Here is a 27,119-nt window from a genome sequence, read left to right on the forward strand (position 1 = left end):
GCAGCAATGTCCACAATAGCCAAACTATGGAAAGAACCCAGATGTCCATCAACAGATGAATGGATAAAGAAGATGGGGTATATAAATAATGGCATACTATGCAGCCATCAAAAGAAACATGCCATTTGCAATGACGTGGATGGAACTAGAGGGTATCATGCTAACTGAAACAAGTCATTCAGAGAAAAAAATATCATATGATCTTTCTGATAGGAATTTGAGAGGCAGGGTGGGGGTCATGGGGGCTAGGGAGTGAAAAAATGAAATGCGATGGGATTGGGAGGGAGACAAACCAGAAGAGAATCTTAATCTCACAAAACAAACTAAGGGTTGCTGGGAGGTGGGGGGGTTGGGATAGGGTGGCTGGGTTATGGACATTGGGGAGGATATGTGCTATCATAAGTGCTATGAAATGTGCAAGCCTGATAATTCACAGAACTGTACCCCTGGGGCAAATAGTACATTATATGTTAATAAAAAAAAAAATGGAAAGAGTACCTTCCAGAACAGATTTTTTTTTTCAAAGAAGACAGACAGATGGCCTGTAACAGGTACACGAAAGAGACCTAAACATTACTAACCAACAGGAATATGCAAATCAAAACCACAATGAGATATCACTTTACACCTCTCAGAATGGCTCTAATCAAAATGCCAAATGTATGGTTGAGGAAGAGTAGATAAAGGAAACTTCATGCACTATTGGTGGGATGGTAAGTTGGTAGAGCCACTGTAGAAAACCATATGGGTGCTTCTCAGAAAGTTAAAAATAAAAATACTGTATGGTCAGTAACTCTATTACTGGGTATTTAACTAACAAAAATGAAAACATTAACCTGAGAAGATACATATACCCCTGTGTATTGCAGCATTATTTATAATACCCAAATTTTGAAAACAAACCAGTGTCCATGTGCAGATGAATAGATAAATGTGTATATACACATACACATATACATACACACACTCAACCATAAAAAAGTAAGATCTTGCTATTTGAGACAGCATGGATGGACCTAGAGAATATGCTGAGTGAAGTAAGTCAGACATAGATAAATACGTGGAATCTAAAAAACAAAAAGCAGAAACAGAGCCATAATTACAGAGAAAAACTGAGGGTTGCCAGAGGCGTTGTGGGTGGGGGATGGGCAAATGAGTGAAGGGGGAGAGGATGATATAGGCTTCCAGTTACAGGGTGAAGAAGTCATACAATGAAAGGTATAGGGAATCTAGTCAATGATATTGTTATAGTATTGTATGGTGATAGATGATAGTTATAGTTGTGTGTCAACTATACTTCAATTAAAAACAAAACAAAAACAAAACACTGAGATATTTGTGCAAGTACAAAGAAACCAATGAAGTAAAGAGCCCAGGAACACTCTCTCTATATATATACTATAACATTTACAAAATAGTACTCCTTCCCCACCAGAATGGCTAAAATGCAAAAGAGAGACAATATTATACATCAGTGAGGATGGACCAATATCTGCTGTTATGGACAACTGGTGAGAAGATAAACTATTACAGCTCCTTAGGAAAACTGGAAATAGCTACAGTAGAGGAGCACATTTTTCCATCATTAAGATGCATCTTTGGAATGTGGAGAAAGGGGAACCATCTTGTACTGGTGGGTTGATGGGAATGCAAACTGGTGTAGCCACTCTGGAAAACAGGATGGAGGTTCCTCATAAAATTTTAAAATAGAAATACCCTATGACCCAGCAATCACACTATTATATATTTATCCAAAGAATACAAAAATACTTCTTTGAAAGGATATGTGTACCCTAATGTTTATGGTGACATTATCAACAATAGCCAAATTATGGGAAGAGCACAAATGTCTATCGACTGATGAATGGATAAAGAAGTGGTATATGGGAGGAGTCAAGATGGCGGAGAAGTAGCAGGCTGAGACTACTTCAGCTAGCAGGAGATCAGCTAGATAGTTTATCTAAAGATTGCAAACACCTACAAATCCATCGGCAGATCGATGAGAAGAAGAACAGCAATTCAAAAAACAGAAAAACAACCACTTGCTGAAAGGTAGGACTGGTGGAGAAGTGAATCCAAAGCGACGGGAAGATAGACCCCTGGGGGAGGGGCCGGCTTCGCTCCCGGCAAGCAGCAGAGCAACGGAGCACAAAATCAGGACTTTTAAAAGTCTGTTCTGCTGAGGGACATCGCTCCAGAGGCTAAACTGGGGTGAAGCCCACGCGGGGTCAGTGTGGCCTTAGGTTCTGCAGGGTTACAGAAGGAATGGGGTGTCTGAGTGTCGGAGAGCTTACAGGTATTAGAACGGGGAAGCCGGCTACAGAGAAAGAGCTGACAGTAAGCTCACAGCTCAGGGTTACCTTGAACCGGTCGCAGGCTCCAGTGAGCTTGGAGCATGGCCGGAGGTCAGGCAGACGGGAGTTACTGGGTGCTGCTCTCTGAGGGTGTACTGAGAAGTGGGGCCCCGGGCTCTTGGTTCCTCCGGGCCGGAGACCAGGAGGCCGCAATTTGTATTCCCGTCCTCCAAAACTCTACAGAAAGCGCTCAGGGAACAAAAGCTCCTGCAAGCAAACCTGAGCGGATTACTTAGCCCAGCCCCTGGTAAGGGCGATACAATTCCGCCTGGGGCAAAGACACTTGAGAATCATTACAACAGGCCCCTTCCCCAGAAGATCAACAAGAAATCCAGCCAAGACCAAGTTCACCTACCAAGAAGAGCAGTTTCAATAACAAAGAGAGCAGCAGAATCCCAGAGGAAGAGAAAGCAAAGCACAGAATTCATGGCTTTCTCCCTATGAGTCTTTAGTCTAGCAGTTAATTTAATTTTTTTTTTCATTTTTTTTCTCCTCTTCTACTGAAATTTTTTTAACTTTTACCTTTTTCTTTTTTAACTAGTTTATCTAATATATATATATTTTTTCTTTTCCTATACTTTTCTTTATTCGTTTTCTTTTTTAATTCTTTTCTTTCTTTCCTTTTTTTATTCTTCCTTCTTTCCTTCTTTCTGAACCTCTTTTTAGGCCCTTTCAAACCCCTCACGATTTGGGATCTCTTCTGATTTGGTTAAAGCATATTTTCCTGGGATTGTTGCCACCCGCTTAGTATTTTATTTGCTTCTTCATATACTCTTATCTGGACAAAATGACAAGACGGAAAAATTCAACTCAAAAAAAAAAAAAAAAAAAAAAAAGAACAAGAGGCAGTACCGAAGGCTAGGGACCTAATCAATACAGACATTGATAATATGTCAGATCTAGAGTTCAGAATGACAATTCTCAAGGTACTAGCCGGGCTCGAAAAAGGCATGGAAGATATTAGAGAAACCCTCTCGAGAGATATAAAAGCCCTTTCTGGAGAAATAAAAGAACTAAAATCTAACTAAATTGAATTCAAAAAAGCTATTAATGAGGTGCAATAAAAAATGGAGGCTCTCACTGCTAGGATAAATGAGGTAGAAGAAAGAATTAGCAATATAGAAGACCAAATGACAGAGAATAAAGAAGCTGAGCAAAAGAGGGACAAACAGATACTGGACCACGAGGGGAGAATTCGAGAGATAAGTGACACCATAAAACGAAACAACAATAGAATAATTGGGATTCCAGAAGAAGAAGAAAGAAAGAGAGGAGGAGAAAGTATACTGGAGAGAATTATTGGGGAGAATTTCCCCAATATGGCAAAGGGAACAAGCAGCAAAATTCAGGAAGTGCAGAGAATGCCCCTCAAAATCAATATGAAGAGGCCCACACCCCGTCACCTAATAGTAAAATTTACAAGTCTTAGTGACAAAGAGAAAATCCTGAAAGCAGCCTGGGAAAAGAAGTCTTTAACATACAATGGTAAAAGTATTAGATTGGCAGCAGACTTATCCACAGAGACCTGGCAGGCCAGAAAGAGCTGGCATGATATATTCAGAGCACTAAACGAGAAAAACATGCAGCCAAGAATACTATATCCAGCTAGGCTATCATTGAAAATAGAAGGAGAGATTAAAAGCTTCCAGGACAAACAAAAACTGAAAGAATTTGCAAACACCAAACTAGCTCTACAGGAAATATTGAAAGAGGTCCTCTAAGCAAAGAGAGAGCCTATAAGTGGTAGATCAGAAAGGATCAGAGACAATATACCGTAATAGTCACTTTACAGGAAATACTAAATTCTTATCTCTCAATAGTTACCCTGAATGTTAATGGGATAAATGCCCCAATCAAATGACACAGGGTATCAGAATGGATAAAAAAACAAAACCCATCTGTATGTTGCCTACAAGAAACTCATTTAAAGCCCGAAGACACCTCCAGATTTAAAGTGAGGGGGTGGAAAAGAATTTACCATGCTAATGGACATCAGAAGAAAGCAGGAGTGGCAATCCTTATATCAGATCCATTAGATTTTAAGACATAGACTATAAGAGATGAGGAAGGACACTATATCATACTCAAAGGGTATGTCCAACAAGAAGATCTAACAATTTTAAATGTCTATGCCTCCAACGTGGGAGCAGCCAACTATATAAACCAATGAATAACAAAATCAAAGAAACACATCAACAATAATACAATAATAGTAGGGGACTTTAACACTCCCCTCACTGAAAGAGAGAGATCATCCAAGCAAAAGATCAACAAGGAAATAAAGGCCTTAAATGACACACTGGACCAGATGGACATCACAGATATATTCAGAACATTTCATCCCAAAGCAACAGAATACACATTTCTTCTCTAGTACACATGGAACATCCTCCATAATAGATCACATGCTCGGTCCTAAATCAGGACTCAACCGGTATCAAAAGATTGGGATCATTCCCTGCATATTTTCAGACCACAATGCTCTGAAGCTAGAACTCAACCACAAGAGGAAGTTTGGAAAGAACCCAAATACATGGAGACTAAACAGCATCCTTCTAAAGAATGAATGGGTCAACCAGGAAATTAAAGAAGAATTGAAAAAAATCATGGAAACAAATGATAATGAAAACACAATGGTTCAAAATCTGTGGGACACACCAAAGGCAGTCCTGAGTGGAAAATATATAGCGGTACAAGCCTTTCTCAAGAAACAAGAAAGGTCTCAGGTACACAACCTAACCCTACACCGAAAGGAGCTGGATAAAGGACAAGAAAGAAACCCTAAACCCAGCAGGAGAAGAGAAATCTTAAAGATCAGAGCAGAAATCAATGAAATAGAAACCGAAAAACAACAGAACAAATCAATGAAACTAGGAGCTGGTTCTTTGAAAGAATTAATAAAATTGATAAACCCCTGGCCAGACATATCAAAAAGAAAAGAGAAAGGACCCAAATAAATAAAATCATAAATGAAAGAGGAGAGATCACAACTAACACCAAAGAAATACAAACAATTATCAGAACATACTATGAGCAGCTCTATGCCAACAAATTTGACAATCTGGAAGAAATGGATGCATTCCTAGAAACATATAAACTACCACAACTGAACCAGGAAGAAATATAAAGCCTGAGCAGACCCATAACCAGTAAGGAGATTGAAACAGTCATTAAAAATCTCCAAACAAACAAAAGCCCAGGGCCAGACGGCTTCCCGGGGGAATTCTACCAAACATTTAAAGAAGAACTAATTCCTATACTCCTGAAACTGTTCCAAAAAATAGAAATGGAAGGAAAACTTCCAAACTCATTTTATGAGGCCAGCATCACCTTGATCCCAAAACCAGACAAGGATCCCATCAAAAAAGAGAACTATAGACCAATATCCTTGATGTACAGAGATGTGAAAATTCTCACCAAAATACTAGGCAATAGGATTCAACAGTACATTAAAAGGATTATTCACCACAACCAAGTGGGATTTATTCCAGGGCTACAAGGTTGGTTCAACATCCGCAAATCAGTCAATGTGATACAACACATCAATAAAAGAAAGAACAAGAACCATATGATACTCTCAATAGATGCTGAAAAAGCATTTGACAAAGTACAGCATCCCTTCCTGATCAAAACTCTTCAAAGTGTAGGGATAGAGGGCACATACCTCAATATCATTAAAGCCATTTATGAAAAACCCACTGCAAATATCATGCTCAATGGAGAAAAACTGAAAGCTTTTCCACTAAGGTCAGGAACACGGCAGGGATGTCCATTATCACCACTGCTATTCAACCTAGTACTAGAGGTCCTAGCCTCAGCAATCAGACAACAAAAGGAAATTAAAGGCATCCAAATCGGCAAAGAAGAAGTCAAACTATCACTCTTCACAGATGATATAATACTATATGTGGAAAACCCAAAAGACTCCACGCCAAAACTGCTAGAACTTGTACAGGAATTCAGTAAAGTGTCAGCATATAAAATCAATGCAGAGAAATCATATGCATTTCTCTACACCAACAACAAGATAGAAGAAGGAGAAATTAAGGAGTGAATCCCATTTACAATTGCACCCCAAAACATAAGATACTTAGGAATAAACCTAGCCAAAGAGGCAAAGAATCTATACTCATAAAACTATAAAGTACTCATTAAAGAAATTGAGGAAGACACAAAGAAATGGAAAAATGTTCCATGCTCCTGGATTGGAAGAATAAATATTGTGAAAATGTCTATGCTACCTAAAGCAATCTACACATTTAATGCAATTCCTATCAAAGTACCATCCATCTTTTTCAAAGAAATGGAACAAATAAATAATCCTAAAATTTATATGGAACCAAAAAAGACCTCGAATAGCCAAAGGAATTTTGAAAAAGAAAGCCAACGTTGGTGGCATCACTATTCCAGACTTCAAGCTCTATTACAAAGCTGTCATCATCAAGACAGCATGGTACTGGCACAAAAACAGACACATAGATCAATGGAATAGAATAGAAAGCCCAGAAATAGACCTTCAACTCTATGGTCAACTAATCTTCGACAATTCAGGAAAGAATGTCCAATGGAAAAAAGACAGCCTCTTCAATAAATGGTGTTGGGAAAATTGGACAGCCACAGGCAGAAAAGTGAAATTGGATTATTTCCTTACACCACACACGAAAATAGACTCAAAATGGATGAAGGACCTCAATGTGCGAAAGGACTCCATCAAAATTCTTGAGGAGAACACAGGCAGCAACCTCTTCGACCTCAGCCACAGCAACATCTTCCTTGGAACATCACCAAAGGCAAGGGAAGCAAGGGCAAAAGTGAACTATTGGGATTTTATTTCCTTTTGCACAGCAAAGGAAATAGTGAACAAAACCAAAAGACAACTGACAGAATGGGAGAAGATATTTGCAAACGACATATCAAATAAAGGGCTAGTGTCCAAATATAAAGAACTTAGCAAACTCAACACCCAAAGAACAAATAATCCAATCAAGAAATGGGCAGAAGACACGAACAGACATTTCTGCAAAGAAGACATCCAGGTGGCCAACAGACACATGAAAAAGTGCTCCATATCACTCGGCATCAGGGAAATTCAAATCAAAACCACAATGAAAGATCACCTCACACCAGTCAGAATGGCTAAAATCAACAAGTCAGGAAATGACAGATGCTGGCGACGATGCGGAGAAAGGGGAACCCTCCTACACTTTTGGTGGGAATGCAAGCTGGTGCAGCCACTCTGGAAAACAGCATGGAGGTTCCTCAAAATGTTGAAAATAGAACTGACCTATGACCCAGGAATTGCACTACTGGGTATTTACCCTAAAGATACAAACATAGTGATCCGAAGGTGCATGTGCACCCTAATGTTTATAGCAGCAATGTCCACAACAGCCAAACTATGGAAAGAACCTAGATGTCCATCAACAGATGAATGGATCAAGAGGATGTGGTATATATACACAATGGAATACTATGCAGCCATCAAAAGAAAAGAAATCTTGCCATTTGCAACGATGTGGATGGAACTAGAGTTATCGTGCTTAGCGAAATAAGTCAAGCAGAGAAAGACAACTATCATATGATCTCCCTGATATGAGGAAGTGGTGATGCAACATGGGGGCTTAAGGGGGTAGGAGAAGAATAAATGAAACAAGATGGGATTGGGAAGGAGACAAATCATAAGTGACTCTTAATCTCACAAAACAAACTGAGGGTTGCTGGGATAGGGGGTTGGGAGAAGGGGGGTCGGATTATGGACATTGGGGAGGGTATGTGCTTTGGTGAGTGCTGTGAAGTGTGTAAACCTGGCGATTCACAGACCTGTACCCCTGGGGATAAAAATATATTATATGTTTATAAAAAAATAAAAAAAAATTTTTAAAAAAATAGGTGGTATATGTATGTATGTGTGGGTGTAATACACGCACACACAGACACACACGCACACACACACACACACACACACACACACACACTGGAATATTATTCAGCCTTAAAAAGAAAGAAATCTAATATTACACCAGTGTATGTTAACTGGAATTTATTTATTTTTAAAGATCTTATTTATTTATTTGAGAGAGAGAGAGCACCAGCAGGCAGAGAAGCAGGTAGAGGGAGAGAGAGAAGTAGGCTCCCTGATGAGTAAGGAGCCCAATGTGGGACTTGATCCTAAGACCCTGGGATCATGACCTGAGCTGAAGGCAGGTGCCTAACCGACTGAGCCACCCAGTTGTCCCTGTTAACTGGAATTTAAATGAAGACTTTAAAAAATAAGAATATATAAACTTGATTTAAAAAAAGATATGCCTTTTTGGCATACTGATTATTCTAAGCTAGTATTTTCTCAAAAACTGTAGACACAGAATATCTCTGAAATCCTTGTTTCCCTTCCTTAAGAGACACTTCCATGTATAGGGGAAATCTCTATTTCTAAGGGTATCTCCTTCAGTATCAGGAAGAAGGGAGTGGCTCTTAGATGCTTAGAAACTGCTATCAGTGGAGAAGGCATGAGCTTAATCTGCATGACAACTTTAGCCTTTTTACTGTTTTTTTTCCCCCTTCATGGTAACCTCCCATAACTGATCCTCTACCTATACCATCTTCTTTTGTCTTTAGATAGAGACGGTATTTAAGGTGATGGCTTCAGGTAGTTTGGTGAGATACTCAGTTTTTCTGGGTCTCTCCCATATATACAGAACGAATATATATTATTAATCCATGTTTTGTTTTCTACTAATTAGTCTTTTTTTCCCTTGGATTTTTTTTTAATTTAAATAAAAGTAGCCAAGATATAGTACTTCATTAGTGTCTCTATTAATCAGTCTTGTGTAAATTTGATTTTTAGTCCTGGTGGAAAAACCTTGAAGGATAGAGGAAAATTTTTTTCTCTCCTACACTCCTAAAGCTAAATGTACAAATAAATCCTGTGTCTCAGCAAATACCCTTTTAAGCATATACCCAGTAGATCTGTATATACATCTGTTGAAAGACAAACACAAGTACATTCATAGCAACACTATTCACAATGAGCCCCAAACTTCAAAGAACTCAAATATCTGGCATTGAATGAATAAAATTGTATATATTCATCTGTTGGATTACTATTACATAGCAATAAAAAAGAATTACAAACATATACAACAATATAAAGGAACTTCATAAAGTTGAGTGAAAGGAGTCCAAAATAAAAGAATAATATATATTTCACTTATTTAAAATTTGAAAGAAAAATAAAGCTAATCTATAGTGTTGTAAGTAAAGACAGTTGGGCTGGGATACAGTATCTTAAAGTGGATATAAGACGCCATGCATGGTCCTGGTAATGTATGTTCCTTGCTCTGGATAATGGTTACAAGAATGTTTACTTTGTGAAAATCTGCTGAGTCAAGATTTTTCATTTGTATGCTTCTGTGTATGTATATTATACTATAATAAAAAGTTTAAATAAAAAACTTTCAAATTGTTCAGCCACCCAGGTGCCCTTGAAATACTTCAACTTGAATACTCTTGTTATTTTACACAATATATCTTCTTGCTTGCATCAAAGAACACTTTTGAAAGCCAAAAACTCAACTGCTTTCAGAAATGTTTGAGAGAACAGAGTTGAACTAAATTTGAAGGAACTTGAGAGAAAACTAGCTTTCCCCAGCATGATGTGGGCTATATGGAAGAACTAGACAAACTACCGTTAAGAAACTAGAGATTCTTTCCTAATTCCTTTTCTAATTTTGAATGGGAGTCTCCCCAGTTTTCTAGAATAAAAGTGGAGTATAACATCCATCTGAATGGTCACCTCTTGATAGTTACTGTTGTGACTGAATGGTATCTTTGTTAAGGGAAAGTAATCAAGGTCAAAGGGTAAGGTCTGAAAAAAAGGCTGAAAAGTGGGGAGGAACCGTTTCAATGAAGAAAGATATTTGTCAGAAATGAGGCAGGGCTCAAAAAGGCTCTTTGGCTAGGAACTATCAGCTGGGTATAGTAATCCAATCAAAGCATTCACAGGGCACAGAAAGTATACTGGTGAATAGTGGAGTTTCTTAATTTTTCTGAAATTGTGTGATAATTTCTTCACCTTCCTTTTCACCCTTAGTAACTTTAAATAGTTTTAAAATGCAAAACCTCCATTGTTAAAGAAAAGCAGACAACTGCTCCTTTTGGATGCCAACAGCATTGTAAAAACAAAGATGATAATCAATAGAGAGGCTTGTTATAATAATTTGAGGCAAACTTACAAAGTGGAAATCTATTAAAACTTCATTTCTTAGGAGTTCCACAAAGAAGTGAATTAGATTACAATTCTGAGGGTCCTTTGCCTAATCTAGAAATAGTAAATACCAGGAAGAATAGGAATTGGAAAGTCCAGAGATCAGTAATTCCAGATTTAGTCACACTAGACAAGCTAAGTTTAGAAAAAGAAGCTCATGTTGCTATTGTAATAGTTTGTAAAACTTATCATTTTTATATATTGTAAAGTTTTGAGTGGACCTTTAGATTAAATTTAGGTTTCTGATTGGTCTTCTTTGGAAGACAACACTGTAAAATGACTAGTAGCTCCTAAAAGAAAACAAGTCACCATCAAACCTAAAATTCCATGTTAAATACTTTGATATAGAACAGAATTCTTTTGAGATATGACATGTCTATGTGTATAAATAACTATATAAATTTATGTGTCGGCTAACATTAATAACTGCACTTATGATAAATACATCCCCAAAAGTCTTATGAAAACAGTGCCTTTTTGACTTTTTGCTAAATGGTGATTAATCAGTGATTATTAATTTTATATCAACACAGTTCCCACTTACATATCCATATTGTACTATTTACCCAGGCTTAATTCTTTTTTAAAAGTCACTTTCTTTACAAAGAAAGCAATGCAAATTAATCAACTATGCCTTACAAACATAAATATAAAATGATACTGAGTAAGTATTGATTGAAACAAAAAGCATTTAAAAAAACCAGCATTAATTCTTACCAACTCCAGAGGTTATTGATTCTGCATCAATGTCACTAGCTCTTTTTCTTGCCACTTCAGCTAGTGCCAATTCACCCTTATCTAGTGCAAAGTAATGGATATCCTTTGGAAATAAAGCAAAATAAAAGATTAATCCAAATGAATGTTGGTCAGGTTACAAAGAAGATTTTGAACAAAAGAGCTTACTGTTCCGATTACAAAACAGACATGGCTGATGAATAATTTTTTGTGTTTTATTTCTCTGTTTTTTTTTTGCTAATATAAGCAAATTTTCTTAAATTGTAGATTATAACTATACCTAATAACATTACTTAAGTTATTTTAATTCTTCAGGGAAAAAGACAAGTTTTTAAACCAAAGGTTTGACATACTCAGTTTTGTTAGGAAATAAAAACATTTATTGCTATGTTCTTTGGTGAGATTTAAATGTCCAAGATGACTTCTTCAAAATTAAATTATATATCATATTATGATAAGCATTTTGCAAGAAATACAACTATACAAATTTGTCTCTGATACTTATATATCTGGCACATGCTATTTTGTTAACATTATTCATATTACTGATCTTGAACTCTTACAGTCAACAAATAATCAGCGCCTACTAAGTGTTAGGCATTGTTCTGGGATATAGGGGTCAATTATAGTTCCATGTCTCAGGAAGCTGTCAGTCCAGTGGGGAGACAGACCATTGTGAACAACAGTTAATTACATCATGTGTGATAGGTTTTATAACCGATATTTGTACAGATATTTGCTCTGCAGCTAAAGAGAAGGAACTGGTCCTTGATCTGGGTCTTGAAGGACAAATAAGAGGAAAAATAGAGAAAAAGAGACAGAATTAGTATATGGTGCATATATGTACAGAAGATTAAAAAAACAGTTCTGCTAGGCAATGGTATATCTTTGTATATGGAAGGAGTCTTGGACTGGATGTGTGGGAGAAAGCAGCATAAAATAATACTAAAGTACGTATAGCCACTAAAAACTATTTTGAACTATTTTTGGTGTGCAAAAGATTGTGGGAATACTAGTGCGATAAAAATGGAAAAAGGGGCACCTAGGTGGCTCAGTCAGTTAATTGTCTGACTCTTGATTTCAACTGAGGTCATGATTTCAGTGTTGTGAGATCGAGCCCCACACTGGGCTCTCTGCTCATTAGAGAGTCTGCTTAAGGTCTCTCTTTCCTTCTCCCTCTCTCTCTAGAATAAATAAATAAATCTCTAAAAAAATGGAGAAAGAATACAAACAACCAGTTTACAATGAAGAAATACAAATGGCCTATACTCAAGAGAGATATTTCACTTTATTAATATTCAAATAAATGCAATTGGGAAAGTGTAATTTCAAATTGTTTAAATTTTTAAAAGTTCAGAATATTCACTGGTTGCAGAGACTTCAGTGAAGATGGCAGAATAGGAGGATCATAAGCTCACCTCATCCTGTGAATACAACTATGTAACACCCCCATCAGTGTAAGTAACCCAGGAAATGATCCAAAGACTGGCAGACCAGACTCTCTACAGGTAAATGCAGAGAAGTCACAATAAAGAGGGCAGGAAAGGTGGAGATGCTGTCAGGAACCGAATGGACCCACAGGACTGTCCCCAGGAAGGAGGGACAATGCAGATGTGGAGAGGAGAGAGAAACAGACCCTAACATCAGACACAAGAACAAGACAGAATAACAGTGAGAGCTAAATGAAATGGAGATAAGTAATACACTTGATAGAGAATTTAAAGTAATGGTCATAAAGATACACTCACTAGACTTCAATAGACTGAGAAAAATAGAACTCAATGATACCTTCAAAAAAGAGAGGAAACAAAAAAGAACCAATGAGAGATGAAGAATTCAATAACTGAAATAAAAAAATACACTAGATGAAGACTAGTGGAAGTGTAAGAACAGATCAGGAACCTGCAGGAGAGAGTAATTGAAAGCAATCAAGCTGACTGGAGAGAGAGGGGAAAAACTAATGAAAAATGAAAATAGAAAAATGGAAGTCAACAACCTCAGCAAACATAACAACATTTACATTATAGGAATCCCAGAGGAGAAGAGAGAGAAAGGGGATTGAAAATTTATTTTAAGAAATAATAGCTGGACACTCCCCAAATCTGGGGAAGGAAACAGAAATATAGATTCAGGAGGCACAGAGATTTCCCCCAAAACAACCCAAAGGGTCCACATCAAGACACATAGTAATTGTAATGGCAAAAATAAAATAAAATAAAATAAAATAAAATAAAGAACGAATTTTAAAAGCAGCATGAGAAAGCAGTTACATACAGGGGAAATCGTATAAGACTATCAGTGATTCTTCAGCAGAAACTTGTAGGTTAGAAGGAAGTGGCATGATATATTCAAAGTGCTGAACAAAAAAATCTTGCAGCCAAGAATACTCTATCCAGCATAGCAATCACTCATAACAGAAGTAGAAACAGAATTTCCAAACAAAAATTAAAGGAATTCATCATCCTAAACCAGCCTTATAAGAAATGTTAAAGGAGACTCTGAGTAGAAAGGAAAAACCATAAGCAAGAGAAAGAAAAGTAGATAGCAACAAGGCATTAAAATTTAAAAATCTATAAAAATCAATCAAGGGCCTCAGAATAAAAGGATGTAAAGTAGGGCACCATATACATAAAATAGGGATGGAAAAAGAGTAAAAATGTAGTCCTTTTAAAATGGGTTCAAACTTAAGCAACCATCAACTAAACACAGATATACAAAAGATGTTAAATATAAACATAATGGTAACCACAAATCAAAAACTAGCAATAAGATATGTGGAAAATAAAGGCAAAGGAATCCAAGTATATAGCTAAGAAAGCAAGCAAACCATGAGAGAAAAGAGCAAGAGAACAAAGGAACAGAGAAGAACTACAAAAATAGCCATAAAACAAGTAATAAAATGACAAAAAGTATCAATAATTACTTTAAATGTAAATGGACAAAATGCTCCAATCAAAAGACAGGGTGATGGAATGGATAAAAAAGCAAGGCCCATTTATATGCTGCCTAGAAGGGACTCATTTCAGACCAGAGAAACATGCAGATTGAAATTGCAGGGATGGAAAAGCACTTACCATGCAAATGGATGTGAAAAGAAAGCCAAGGTAGCAATACTTATGCTGGGGAAAAAAACTGGCTTTTTTAAAATAAAGATTTTATTTATTTATTCAACAGAGAACACAAGAAGGTAGAGAGGCAGGCAGAGAGAGAGAGGGAAGCAGGCTCCCTGCTGAGCAGACAGCCCAATGTGGGGCTCAATCCCAGGACCCTGGGATCATGACCTGAGTCTAAGGCAGAGGCTTAACCCACTGAGCCACCCAGGCGCCCCCCCAAAATGGGCCTTAAATCAATGGCTGTAATAAAGGAAAAGGGACACTGTATAATCATAAAGGGAATAATCCAAAAAGAAGGTATAATCATTGTAAATATTTACACACCCACAACGGCAGCACCTAAATACATAAAACAGCTAATAAACATAAAGGAAATAATTGATAGTGATACAACTTTAACATCCCATTTACATCAGTGCATAGATCATCAACAAAGAAAGTCAACAAAGAAACACTGGTTTTTAATGACACACTGGACCAGATGGATCTAACCAATGGATCTGGACCAGATCTATTCAGAACATTCATTCTTAAAATAGTAGAATACACTTGTTACAAGTGCACACAGATTACTGTCCAGAACAGATCACAAGGTTAGGCCACAACAATTTCAACAAATTCAAAAAGATTGAACACATATTATGCATTTTTTTCTGGTCACAATGTTATGAAACTAGAAATCAGACACAAGGAAAAAAAATACCAAGAACATAAAAACATGGAAATTAAATAATATGCTATTAAGAAATGAGTGGGTCAACCAAAATATCAAAGGGGATATAAAAAATTACATGGAGAGGAGGAGTCAAGATGGCGGAGAAGTAGCAGGCTGAGACTACTTCAGCTAGCCGGAGATCAGCTAGATAGCTTATCTAAAGATTGCAAACACCTGAAAATCCATCGGCGGATCGAAGAGAAGAACAGCAATTCTGGAAACAGAAAAACAACCACTTTCTGAAAGGTAGGACCGGCGGAGAAGTGAATCCAAAGCGACGGGAAGATAGACCCCGGGGGGAGGGGCCGGCTCCCGGCAAGCGGCGGAGCAACGACACACAAAATCAGGACTTTTAAAAGTCTGAGGGACATCGTGCCAGAGGCTAAACCGGGGCGAAGCCCACGCGGGGTCAGCGTGGCCTCAGGTCCTGCAGGGTCACAGAAGGATCGGGGGTGTCTGAGTGTCGCAGAGCTTGCGGGTATTGGAACGGGAAAGCCGGCTACAGAGACAGAGCCGACAGTAAGCTCGCAGCTCGGTGTTACCTTGAACCGGTCGCAGGCTCGGTGAGCTCGGAGCGCGGCCGGAGGTCGGGCAGACGGGAGTGAATGGGCGCTGTTCTCTGAGGGCGCACTGAGGAGTGGGGTCCTGGGCTCTCGGCTCCTCCGGGCCGGAGACCAGGAGGCCGCCATTTGTATTCCCGTCCTCCGGAACACTACAGAAAGCGCTCAGGGAACAAAAGCTCCTGAAAGCAAACCTGAGCGGATTACTCACCCCAGCCCTGGGTAAGGGCGGTGTAATTCCGCCTGGGGCAAAAACACTTGAGAATCACTACAACAGGACCCTCCCCCTAAGATCAACAGGAAATCCAGCCGAGACCAGTTCACCTACCAAGGAGTGCGGTTTCAATACCAAGGAGAGCAGCAGAATTCCAGAGGAGAAGAAAGCCAAGCACGGAACTCATGGCTTTTTCCCTGTGATTTTTTTTTAGTCTTGCAGTTAATTTAATGTTTTTTCTTTTTCATTTTTTTTTTTTCCTGGCCTTCGGGTAAAATTTTTTAACTGTTACCTTTTTCTTTTTTAACGATTTTTTACTAGTTTATCTAATATATATATATTTTGTTTTTTACATTTTTCTTAGGTGTTTTCTTTTTTTTAAAATTCTTTTATTTTCTTTTTTCTTTTTTTTTTTTTTTCATTCTTCCTTTTTGAACATCTTTTTATCCCCTTTCTCCCCCCTCATGATTTTGGATCTCTTCTAATTTGGTTAAAGCATATTTTCCTGGGGTTGTTGCCACCCTTTTAGTATTTTACTTGCCCCTTCATATACTCTTATCTGGACAAAATGACAAGACGGAAAAATTCAACACAAAAAAAAGAACAAGAGGCAGTACCGAAGTATAGGGACCTAATCAATACACACATTGGTAATATGTCAGATCTAGAGTTCAGAATGACAATTCTCAAGGTTCTAGCCGGGCTCGAAAAAGGCATGGAAGATATTAGAGAAACCCTCTCGAGAGATATAAAAGCCCTTTCTGGAGAAATAAAAGAACTAAAATCTAACCAAGTTGAAATCAAAAAAGCTATTAATGAGGTGCAATCAAAAAAGGAGGCTCTCACTGCTAGGATAAATGAGGCAGAAGAAAGAATTAGTGATATAGAAGCCCAAATGACAGAGAATAAAGAAGCTGAGCAAAGAGGGACAAACAGATACTGGACCACGAGGGGAGAATTCGAGAGATAAGTGACATCATAAGACGAAACAACATTAGAATAATTGGGATTCCAGAAGAAGAAGAAAGAGAGAGGGGAGCAGAAGGTATACTGGAGAGAATTATTGGGGAGAATTTTCCCAATATGGCAAAGGGAACGAGCATCAAAATTCAGGAGGTTCAGAGAACGCCCCTCAAAATCAATAAGAATAGGCCCACACCCGGTCACCTAATAGTAAAATTTACAAGTCTCAGTGACAAAGAGAAAATCCTGAAAAAGCCCGGGAAAAGAAGTCTGTAACATACAAAGGTAAAAATATTAGATTGGCAGCAGACTTATCCACAGAGACCTGGCAGGCCAGAAAGAGCTGGCATGATATATTCAGAGCACTAAACGAGAAAAACATGCAGCCAAGAATACTATATCCAGCTAGGCTATCATTGAAAATAGAAGGAGAGATTAAAAGCTTCCAGGACAAACAAAAACTGAAAGAATTTGCAAACACCAAACTAGCTCTACAGGAAATATTGAAAGAGGTCCTCTAAGCAAAGAGAGAGACTACAAGTGATAGATCAGAAAGGAACAGAGACCATATACAGTAACAGTCACCTTACAGGCAATACAATGGCACTAAATTCATATCTCTCAATAGTTACCCTGAATGTTAATGGGCTAAATGCCCCTGTCAAAAGACACAGGGTATCAGAATGGATAAAAAAACAAAACCCATCTATATGTTGCCTACAAGAAACTCATTTTAAGCCCGAAGACACCTCCAGATTTAAAGTGAGGGGGTGGAAAAGAATTTACCATGCTAATGGACATCAGAAGAAAGCAGGAGTGGCAATCCTTATATCATATCAATTAGATTTTAAGCCAAAGACTATAATAAGAGTTGAGGAAGGAAACTATATCATACTCAAAGGGTCTATCCAACAAGATTTAACAATTTTAAATATCTATGCCCCCAACGTGGGAGCAGCCAACTATATAAACCAATTAATAACAAAATCAAAGAAACACATCAACAATAATACAATAATAGTAGGGGACTTTAACACTCCCCTCACTGAAATGGACAGGTCATCCAAGCAAAAGATCAGCAAGGAAATAAAGGCCTTAAACGACACACTGGACCAGATGGACATCACAGATATATTCAGAATATTTCATCCCAAAGCAACAGAATACACATTCTTCTCTAGTGCACATGGATCATTCTCCAGAATAGATCACATCCTCGTTCCTAAATCAGGACTCAACCGGTATCAAAAGATTGGGATCATTCCCTGCATATTTTCAGACCACAATGCTCTAAAGCTAGAACTCAACCACAAAAGAAAGTTTGAAAAGAACCCAAATACATGGAGACTAAACAGCATCCTTCTAAAGAATGAATGGGTCAACTGGGAAATTAAAGAAGAATTGAAAAAAACCATGGAAACAAATGATAATGAAAATACAACGGTTCAAAATCTGTGGGACACACCAAAGGCAGTCCTGAGAGGAATATATATAGCGGTACAAGCCTTTCTCAAGAAACAAGAAAGGTCTCAGGTACACAACCTAACCCTACACCTAAAGGAGCTGGAGAAAGAACAAGAAAGAAACCGTAAGCCCAGCAGGAGAAGAGAAATCATAAAGACCAGAGCAGAAATCAATGAAATAGAAACCAAAAAACCAATAGAACAAATCAACGAAACTAGGAGCTGGTTCTTTGAAAGAATTAATAAAATAGATAAACCCCTGGCCTGACTTATCAAAAAGAAAAGAGAAAGGACCCAAATAAATAAAATCATGAATGAAAGAGGAGAGATCACAACTAACACCAAAGAAATACAAACTATTATAAGAACATACTATGAGCAACTCTACGCCAACAAATTTGACAATCTGGAAGAAATGGATGCATTCCTAGAAACATATAAACTACCATAACTGAACCAGGAAGAAATCGAAAGCCTGAACAGACCCATAACCAGTAAGGAGATTGAAACAGTCGTTAAAAATCTCCAAACAGGGACGCCTGGGTGGCTCAGTTGGTTGGACGACTGCCTTCGGCTCAGGTCATGATCCTGGAGTCCCGGGATCGAGTCCCGTATCGGGCTCTCAGCTCCCTGGGGAGTCTGCTTCTCTCTCTGACCTTCTCCTCATTCATGCTCTCTCTCACTGTCTCTCTCTCAAGTAAATAAATAAAATCTTAAAAAAAAAAAAATCTCCAAACAAACAAAAGCCCAGGGCCAGACGGCTTCCCGGGGAATTCTACCAACATTTAAAGAAGAACTAATTCCTATTCTCCTGAAACTGTTCCAAAAAATGGAAATGGAAGGAAAACTTCCAAACTCATTTTATGAGGCTAGCATCACCTTGATCCCAAAACCAGACAAGGATCCCAACAAAAAAGAGAGCTACAAACCAATATCCTTGATGAACACAGATGCGAAAATACTCAACAAAATACTAGCCAATAGGATTCAACAGTACATTAAAAAGATTATTCACCACGACCAAGTGGATTTATTCCAGGGCTACAAGGTTGGTTCAACATCCGCAAATCAGTCAATGTGATACAACACATCAATAAAAGAAAGAACAAGAACCATATGATACTTTCAATAGATGCTGAAAAAGCATTTGACAAAGTACAGCATCCCTTCCTGATCAAAACTCTTCAAAGTGTAGGGATAGAGGGCACATACCTCAATATCATCAAACCCATCTATGAAAAACCCACCGCAAATATCATTCTCAATGGAGAAAAACTGAAAGCTTTTCAGCTAAGTTCAGGAACACGGCAGGGATGTCCATTATCACCACTACTATTCAACATAGTACTAGAGGTCCTAGCCTCAGCAATCAGACAACAAAAGGAAATTAAAGGCATCCAAATCGGCAAAGAAGAAGTCAAACTATCACTCTTTGCAGATGATATGATACTATATGTGGAAAACCCAAAAGACTCCACTCCAAAACTGCTAGAACTTATACAGGAATTCAGTAAAGTGTCAGGATATAAAATCAATGCACAGAAATCAGTTGCATTTCTCTATACCAACAGCAAGACAGAAGAAAGAGAAATTAAGGAGTCAATCCCATTTACAATTGCATCCAAAACCATAAGATACCTAGGAATAAACCTAACCAAAGAGACACCGAATCTATACTCAGAAAACTATAAAGTACTCATGAAAGAAATTGAGGAAGACACAAAGAAATGGAAAAATGTTCCATGCTCCTGGATTGGAAGAATAAATATTGTGAAAATGTCTATGCTACCTAAAGCAATCTACACATTTAATGCAATTCTTATCAAAGTACCATCCATCTTTTTCAAAGAAATGGAACAAATAATGGTAAAATTTATATGGAACCAGAAAAGACATCGAATAGCCAAAGGGATATTGAAAAAGAAAGCCAACGTTGGTGGCATCACAATTCCGGACTTCAAGCTCTATTACAAAGCTGTCATCCTCAAGACAGCGTGGTACTGGCACAAAAACAGACACATAGATCAATGGAACAGAATAGAGAGCCCAGAAATAGACCCTCAACTCTATGGTCAACTAATCTTCGACAAAGCAGGAAAGAATGTCCAATGGAAAAGAGACAGCCTCTTCAATAAATGGTGCTGGGAAAATTGGACAGACACATGCAGAAAAATAAAATTGGATCATTTCCTTACACCACACACAAAAATAGACTCAAAATGGATGAAGGACCTCAATGTGTGAAAGGAATCCATCAAAATCCTTGAGGAGAACACAGGCATCAACCTCTTCGACCTCTGCCACAGCAACATCTTCCTAGGAACAATGCCAAAGGCAAGGGAAGCAAGGGAAAAAATGAACTATTGGGATTTCATCAAGATCCAAAGCTTTTGCACAGCAAAGGAAACAGTTAACAAAATCAAAAGACAATTGACAGAATGGGAGAAGATATTTGCAAACGACATATCAGATAAAGGACTAGTGTCCAGAATCTTTAAAGAACTTAGCAAACTCAACACCCAAAGAACAAATAATCCAATCAAGAAATGGGCAGAGGACATGAACAGACATTTCTGCAAAGAAGACATCCAGGTGGCCAACAGACACATGAAAAAGTGCTCCATATCACTCCGCATCAGGGAAATACAAATCAAAACCACAATGAGATATCACCTCACACCAGTCAGAATGGCTAAAATCAACAAGTCAGGAAATGACAGATGCTGGTGAGGATGCGGAGAAAGGGGAACCCTCCTACACTGTTGGTGGGAATGCAAGCTGGTGCAGCCACTATGGAAAACAGCATGGAGGTTCCTCAAAATGTTGAAAATAGAACTGCCCTATGACCCAGCTATTACACTATTGGGTATTTACCCTAAAGATACAAACGTAGTGATCCAAAGGGGCACGTGCACCCGAATGTTTATAGCAGCAATGTCCACAATAGCCAAACTATGGAAAGAACCTAGATGTCCATCAACAGATGAATGGATCAAGAAGATGTGGTATATATACACAATGGAATAATGTGCAGCCATCAAAAGAAATGAAATCTTGCCATTTGAGACAACATGGATGGAACTAGAGCGTATCATGCTTAGTGAAATAAGTCAAGCAGAGAAAGACCACTATCATATGATCTCCCTGATATGAGGAAGTGGTCATGCAACATGGGGGCTTAAGTGGGTAGGAGAAGAATCAATGAAACAAGATGGGATTGGGAGGGAGACAAACCATAAGTGACTCTTAATCTCACAAAACAAACTGAGGGTTGCTGGGGGGAGGGGGTTTGGGAGAAGGGGGTGGGATTATGGACATTGGGGAGGGTATGTGCTTTGGTGAGTTCTGTGAAGTGTGTAAACCTGGTAATTCACAGACCTGTACCCCTGGGGATAAAAATATATGTTTATAAAATTAAAAAAATTAATTAATAAAAAAAATTATATGGAGACAAATGAAAAAGAAAATAAAATTCCAAAACCTCGAGATGAAGCAAAAGCTCTTCTAAGAGGGAAGTTTATAGCAATACAGGTCTAACTCAGGAAGCAAGAAAAATCTCAAATAAACAACCTAAACTTATACTTAATGGAGCTAGGAAAAGAAGAAACAAAGCCCCAAACAGCAAAAGGAAATAATATAGAATAGAGTGGAAATAAATGAAACAGAAACTAAAAAAACAGGTTAACAGGTCAATGAAATCAGGAGCTAGTTCTTTGAAAAGAACAACAAAATTGATAATCTTTTACCCAGACTCAGAAGAGAGCTCAAATAAACAAAATCATAAGTAAAAGAGGAGATAATAACAACCAACACCAAAGAATAGAATTATAAGAAAACATGATGAAAAATTTTATGCCAACAAATTGGACAATCTAGAAGAAATGGATAAGTTCTTAGAAACATATAATCTTCCCAGGGTCATGCAGGAACAAACAGAAAATTTGAGTCAACCAATCACCAGCAATCAAAATAGAATCTATAATCAAACAACTCCCAAAAGGGGCACCTAGGTGGCTCAGTGGGTTAAGCCTCTGCCTTTGGCTTAGGTCATGATCCCAGGGTCCTGGGATTGAGCCCCACATTGGGCTCTCTGTTCAGCAGGGAGCTTGCTTCCTTCTCTTTCTCTGCCTGCCTCTCTGCTTACTTATGATCTCTCTCTTTCTCAAATAAATAAATAAAAATCTTTAAAAACAAACAAACAAACAAACAAAAACTCCCTTGAAACAAAAGTCCAGGACCAGACAGCCTCACAGGTAAATTCTACCAAATATTTGGAGAAGAATTAATACATATTCTCTCAAACTATTCCAAAAACAGAAGACTAAGGAAAGCTTCCAGATTCACTCATGAGGGGCCCCTGGGTGTCTCAGTCATTAAGTGTCTATCTCCCTTCGGCTCAGGTCATTATCCTAGGGTACCGGGACCGAGCCCCACAGCAGGCTCCCTGCTTGGTGGGAAGCTTGTTTCTCCCTCTCCCACTCCTCCTGCTTGTGTTCCCTCTCTTGCTTTGTCTCCGTCAAATAAATAAACAAATAATTTAAAATAAAAATTTCACTTATGAGATTGCTATCACCCTGATACTAAAGCCAGATAAAGACACCACAAAAAAAGAAAATCACAGGCCAGTATCTCTGTTGAACATAGATGTAAAAATACTCAACAAAATATCACCAAAACAATCCAACAATACATTAAAAAATCGTTCACCTCGATCAAGTGGAATTTACTCTTGGGTTTCAAGGGTGGTTCAATATTTGCATATCAATCAACATGATACATCACATTAAGAGAAAAGATAAAAATCATATGATTAGGACAGCTGGGTGGCTCAGTCCGTTGAGCATCTGCCTTTGGCTCAGGTCATGATCCCAGCGTCCTGGGTTCGAGGCCCATGTCAGGCCCCTTGCTCAGCAGGGAGCCTGCTTCTCCCTCTGCCTCCTCTGCCTGACACTTCTCCTGTTTGTGCTCTCTTCCTGACAAATAAATATAATCTTTAAAAAAAAAAATCAACAGATGCAGAAAAAGGGTCTGACAAAGTATAACATCCATTCATGATAAAAAACTTTCAGCAAAGTAAGTTTAGGGGAACACACTGCAACATAACAAAGGCCATATATAAAAAAACCCCACAGCTAACATCATATTCACTGGTGAAATTGTAAAGGCTTTTCTCCTAAGATCAGGATATGCATTGTCACCACTTTTATTCAACACAGTACTGGAAGCACGAGCCACAGCAGTCAGACAAGGAAAAGGAATAAAAGGCATCCAAATTGGAAGAAGTAAAACCCGGACTATTTGCAGATGACATGATATTATATAGAGAAAACCCTAAGGACTCTACGAAAAAAAGCTACTAGGAATGGTAAATGAATTCAGTGAAGTCACAGGATATAAAGTCAATATACAGAAATCTGATGCTTTTCTATACACTAAAACATAGTGTCAGAAGGAGAAATTAAGAAAAATATTCCATTTACAACTGCAGTAAGAACAACAAAATACCTAGGAATAAATTTAACCAAGGAGTTAATACCCTTAATATAAAACATGGATAAAAGAAACTGAAGATGACACAAACAAATAGAAAGATATTTTATGCTCATGGAGGAAAAGAATCAATATTGTTAAAATGTCCATACTACCCAAATCAATGTACAGATTTATTGCAATCCTTTTTAAAATACCAACAGCATCTTTCACAGAACTAGAACAAATAATCCTAAAATCAGTATGGAACCATAAGAAACACCCTGAATAGCCAACGCAATCTTGAAAAGAAGAACAAAACTGGAGGTATCACAATCCCAGATTTTAACAAAGCTGGAATCAAAAAAGTATGGTACTGGCACAAAAACAGATACATAGATCCATGGAGTAGATTAAAGTGCCCAGAAATAAACCCATGTTTATTGGTGTTCTTGGTTAATTAATCTCCAACAAAGGAGGCAAGAATATGCCTTTGGAAAAAAACAGTTTCTTCAACAAACAGTTTTGGGAAAACTGGACAGCAACCTGTAACAGAACAAAACTGGACCACCTTCTTACACCAGACATAATCATAAACTCAAAATCTATTGAAGAAATGAATGTGAGACCAGAAACCATAAAAATCCTAGAAGAGAGCCCAGGCAGTACTTTCTTTGACAGTCATAGCAACATTTTTCTAGGTATATCTTCTGAGGCCAGGAAAACAAAAGCAAAAATAGACCATTGGGACTACATGAAAATGAAAACTTCTACACAGCAAAGGAAACAATCAACAAAACTAAAAAACAACCTACTGAATGGGAGAAGATATTTGCAAATCACATATCTGATAAAAGATTAGTATCCAAAATACGTAAAGACCTTATACAACTCAACACCAAAACCCACAAAAAATTCGATTTAAAATGGGGAAGAAGAAATGAACATGGATTTCTCCAAAGAAGACATATAGCTGGCCAACCACACACATGAAAAGATGCTCAACACCATTGATCATCAGAGAAATGCAAATCGAACTGCAATCTCACATCTGACAGAATGTCTAAAATCAACAACACAAGAAACAACATGTGTTGGCGAGGATGTGGAGAAAAAGGAATCCTATTGCACTACTGGAGGGAACACAGACTAGTTCAGCTACTGTGGAAAACAGTATGGAGGTTCCTCAAAAATAAAAAATGGAACTACCCTACAATTCAGCAGTCCCACTATTTACCCAAAGAATGCAAAAAACACAAACTCAAAGGTTTTACATGCACCTTATGTTTAATGCAGCATTACTTACAATAGCTAAGATACAGAAAGAGCCTAAGTATCCATTGATTGATGAATGGATATAGAAGATGTGGTACATACACACAGGAGAATATTATTCAGTCATTAAAAAAATAATGAAATCTTGGGGAGCCTGGGTGGCTCAGTTGGTTAAGCATCTTCCTTAGGCTCAGGTCATGATCTTGGCTCAAGTCACGATCCCCTTTGGTTCAGGTCATGAGTCCTGCATTGGGCTTCCTGCTCAGTGGAGAGTCTGCTTCTCCCTTTCCCTATGCTTCTCCCCCCAGCCCCCACCCCCGCTCAAGCTCTCTGTCTCACTCACTCTCTAGTAAATAAAACCTTTAATAAAAAAAAAATCTTGCCATTTACAATGACATGGATAGAGCTATAGAGTATAATGGTAAGTGAAATAAATCAGAGAAAGATAAATATCTTATGATATCATTCATATGTGGAATTTAAGAAACAAAACAAAAATGAGCAAAGAAAAAAGATAAAAAACAAGAAACACTCTTAAATATAGAACACAAATTGATGGTTACTAGAGTGGAGGCGTATGGTGGGGATGGGTGAAATAGGTGAAGGGGATTAAGAGTACGCTTGTCAGAAAGGAAACAGTCAACGAAACAAAGAGGCAACCCACGGAATGGGAGAAGATATTTGCAAATGACAGTACAGACAAAAGGTTGATATCCAGGATCTATAATGAACTCCTCAAACTCAACACACACAAAACAGGCAATCATATCAAAAAATGGGCAGAAGATATGAACAGACACTTCTCCAATGAAGACATACAAATGGCTATCAGACACATGAAAAAATGTTCATCATCACTAGCCATCAGGGAGATTCAAATTAAAACCACATTGAGATATCACCTTACACCAGTTAGAATGGCCAAAATTAGTAAGACAGGAAACAACATGTGTTGGAGGGGATGGAGAGAAAGGGAAACCCTCTTACACTGTTGGTGGGAATGCAGGTTGGTGCAGCCTCTTTGGAGAACAGTGTGGAGATTCCTCAAGAAATTAAAAATAGAACTTCCCTATGACCCTGCAATTGCACTACTGGGTATTTACCCCAAAGATACAGATGTCGTGAAAAGAAGGGCCATCTGTACCCCAATGTTTATAGCAGCAATGGTCACGGTCACCAAACTATGGAAAGAACCAAGCTGCCCTTCAACGGATGACTGGATAAGGAAAATGTGGTCCATATACACTATGGAGTATTATGCCTCCATCAGAAAGGATGAATACCCAACTTTTGTAGCAACATGGACGGCACTGGAAGAGATTATGCTGAGTGAAATAAGTCAAGCAGAGAGAGTCAATTATCATATGGTTTCACTTATTTGTGGAGCATAACAAATAGCATGGGGGACATGGGGAGTTAGAGAGGAGAAGGGACTTGGGGGAAATTGGAAGGGGAGGTGAATCATGAGAGACTATGGACTCTGAAAAACAATCTGAGGGGTTTGAAGTGGAAGAGGGGTAGTAGGTTGGGGTACCAGGTGGTGGGTATTATAGAGGGCACGGATGATGTGGTGAAAAAATAATGAATACTGTTATGCTGAAAATAAATAAATTTAAAAAAAAGAGTACGCTTGTCAGGATTTGCACCTGTAATGAACAGAATTGCTGAATCACTGTATGGTGTACCTGAAACTAAAATATCACTGTTTGTTAACTATACTGGAATTAACATAAATTATGACAAGGAATATTTACTGGTTACAGTTTTGGAGAATCAGACATTTAGATTTACTGGGAATATAAGACTTTATAGAGCAGGGGTCCATAAAGTATCGCCTACGGGCCAATTATAGACTGCCTTTTGTATAGTTCTCAAGTTAAAAATGGTGTTTACATTTTTAAATGGCTGGAAGAATTGAGCTCACCACTCTTATTTAATTTTAAATGGCTATAGACTTAAAAATATTTCAACCTAAAACTGCAAGGCAAAATAGTA

At 38.0% G+C, this 27,119-nt stretch overlaps 1 protein-coding gene across 9 annotated transcripts in view; it reads right to left on the reverse strand.

The window, feature by feature from the left end:
- LOC101686034 (WD repeat containing planar cell polarity effector) overlaps positions 1–27,119 on the reverse strand; it is a 531,713-nt gene that overhangs the window by 169,263 nt on the left and 335,331 nt on the right. For all 9 annotated transcript variants that reach the window (XR_006606054.1, XM_045077902.1, XM_045077899.1 and 6 more), the window contains one exon: positions 11,335–11,437. Coding sequence is in view for 8 of the 9 variants with exons in the window: in XM_045077902.1 (XP_044933837.1) it covers positions 11,335–11,437 (103 nt within the window). In the remaining variant the exon portion in view is untranslated. The remainder of the gene's footprint in view (positions 1–11,334; positions 11,438–27,119) is intronic.

This window comes from Mustela putorius, unplaced genomic scaffold (assembly GCF_011764305.1).
Source record: "Mustela putorius furo isolate JIRA1106 unplaced genomic scaffold, ASM1176430v1.1 tig00000224_pilon_pilon_pilon, whole genome shotgun sequence".
Taxonomy (NCBI): domain Eukaryota; kingdom Metazoa; phylum Chordata; class Mammalia; order Carnivora; family Mustelidae; genus Mustela; species Mustela putorius.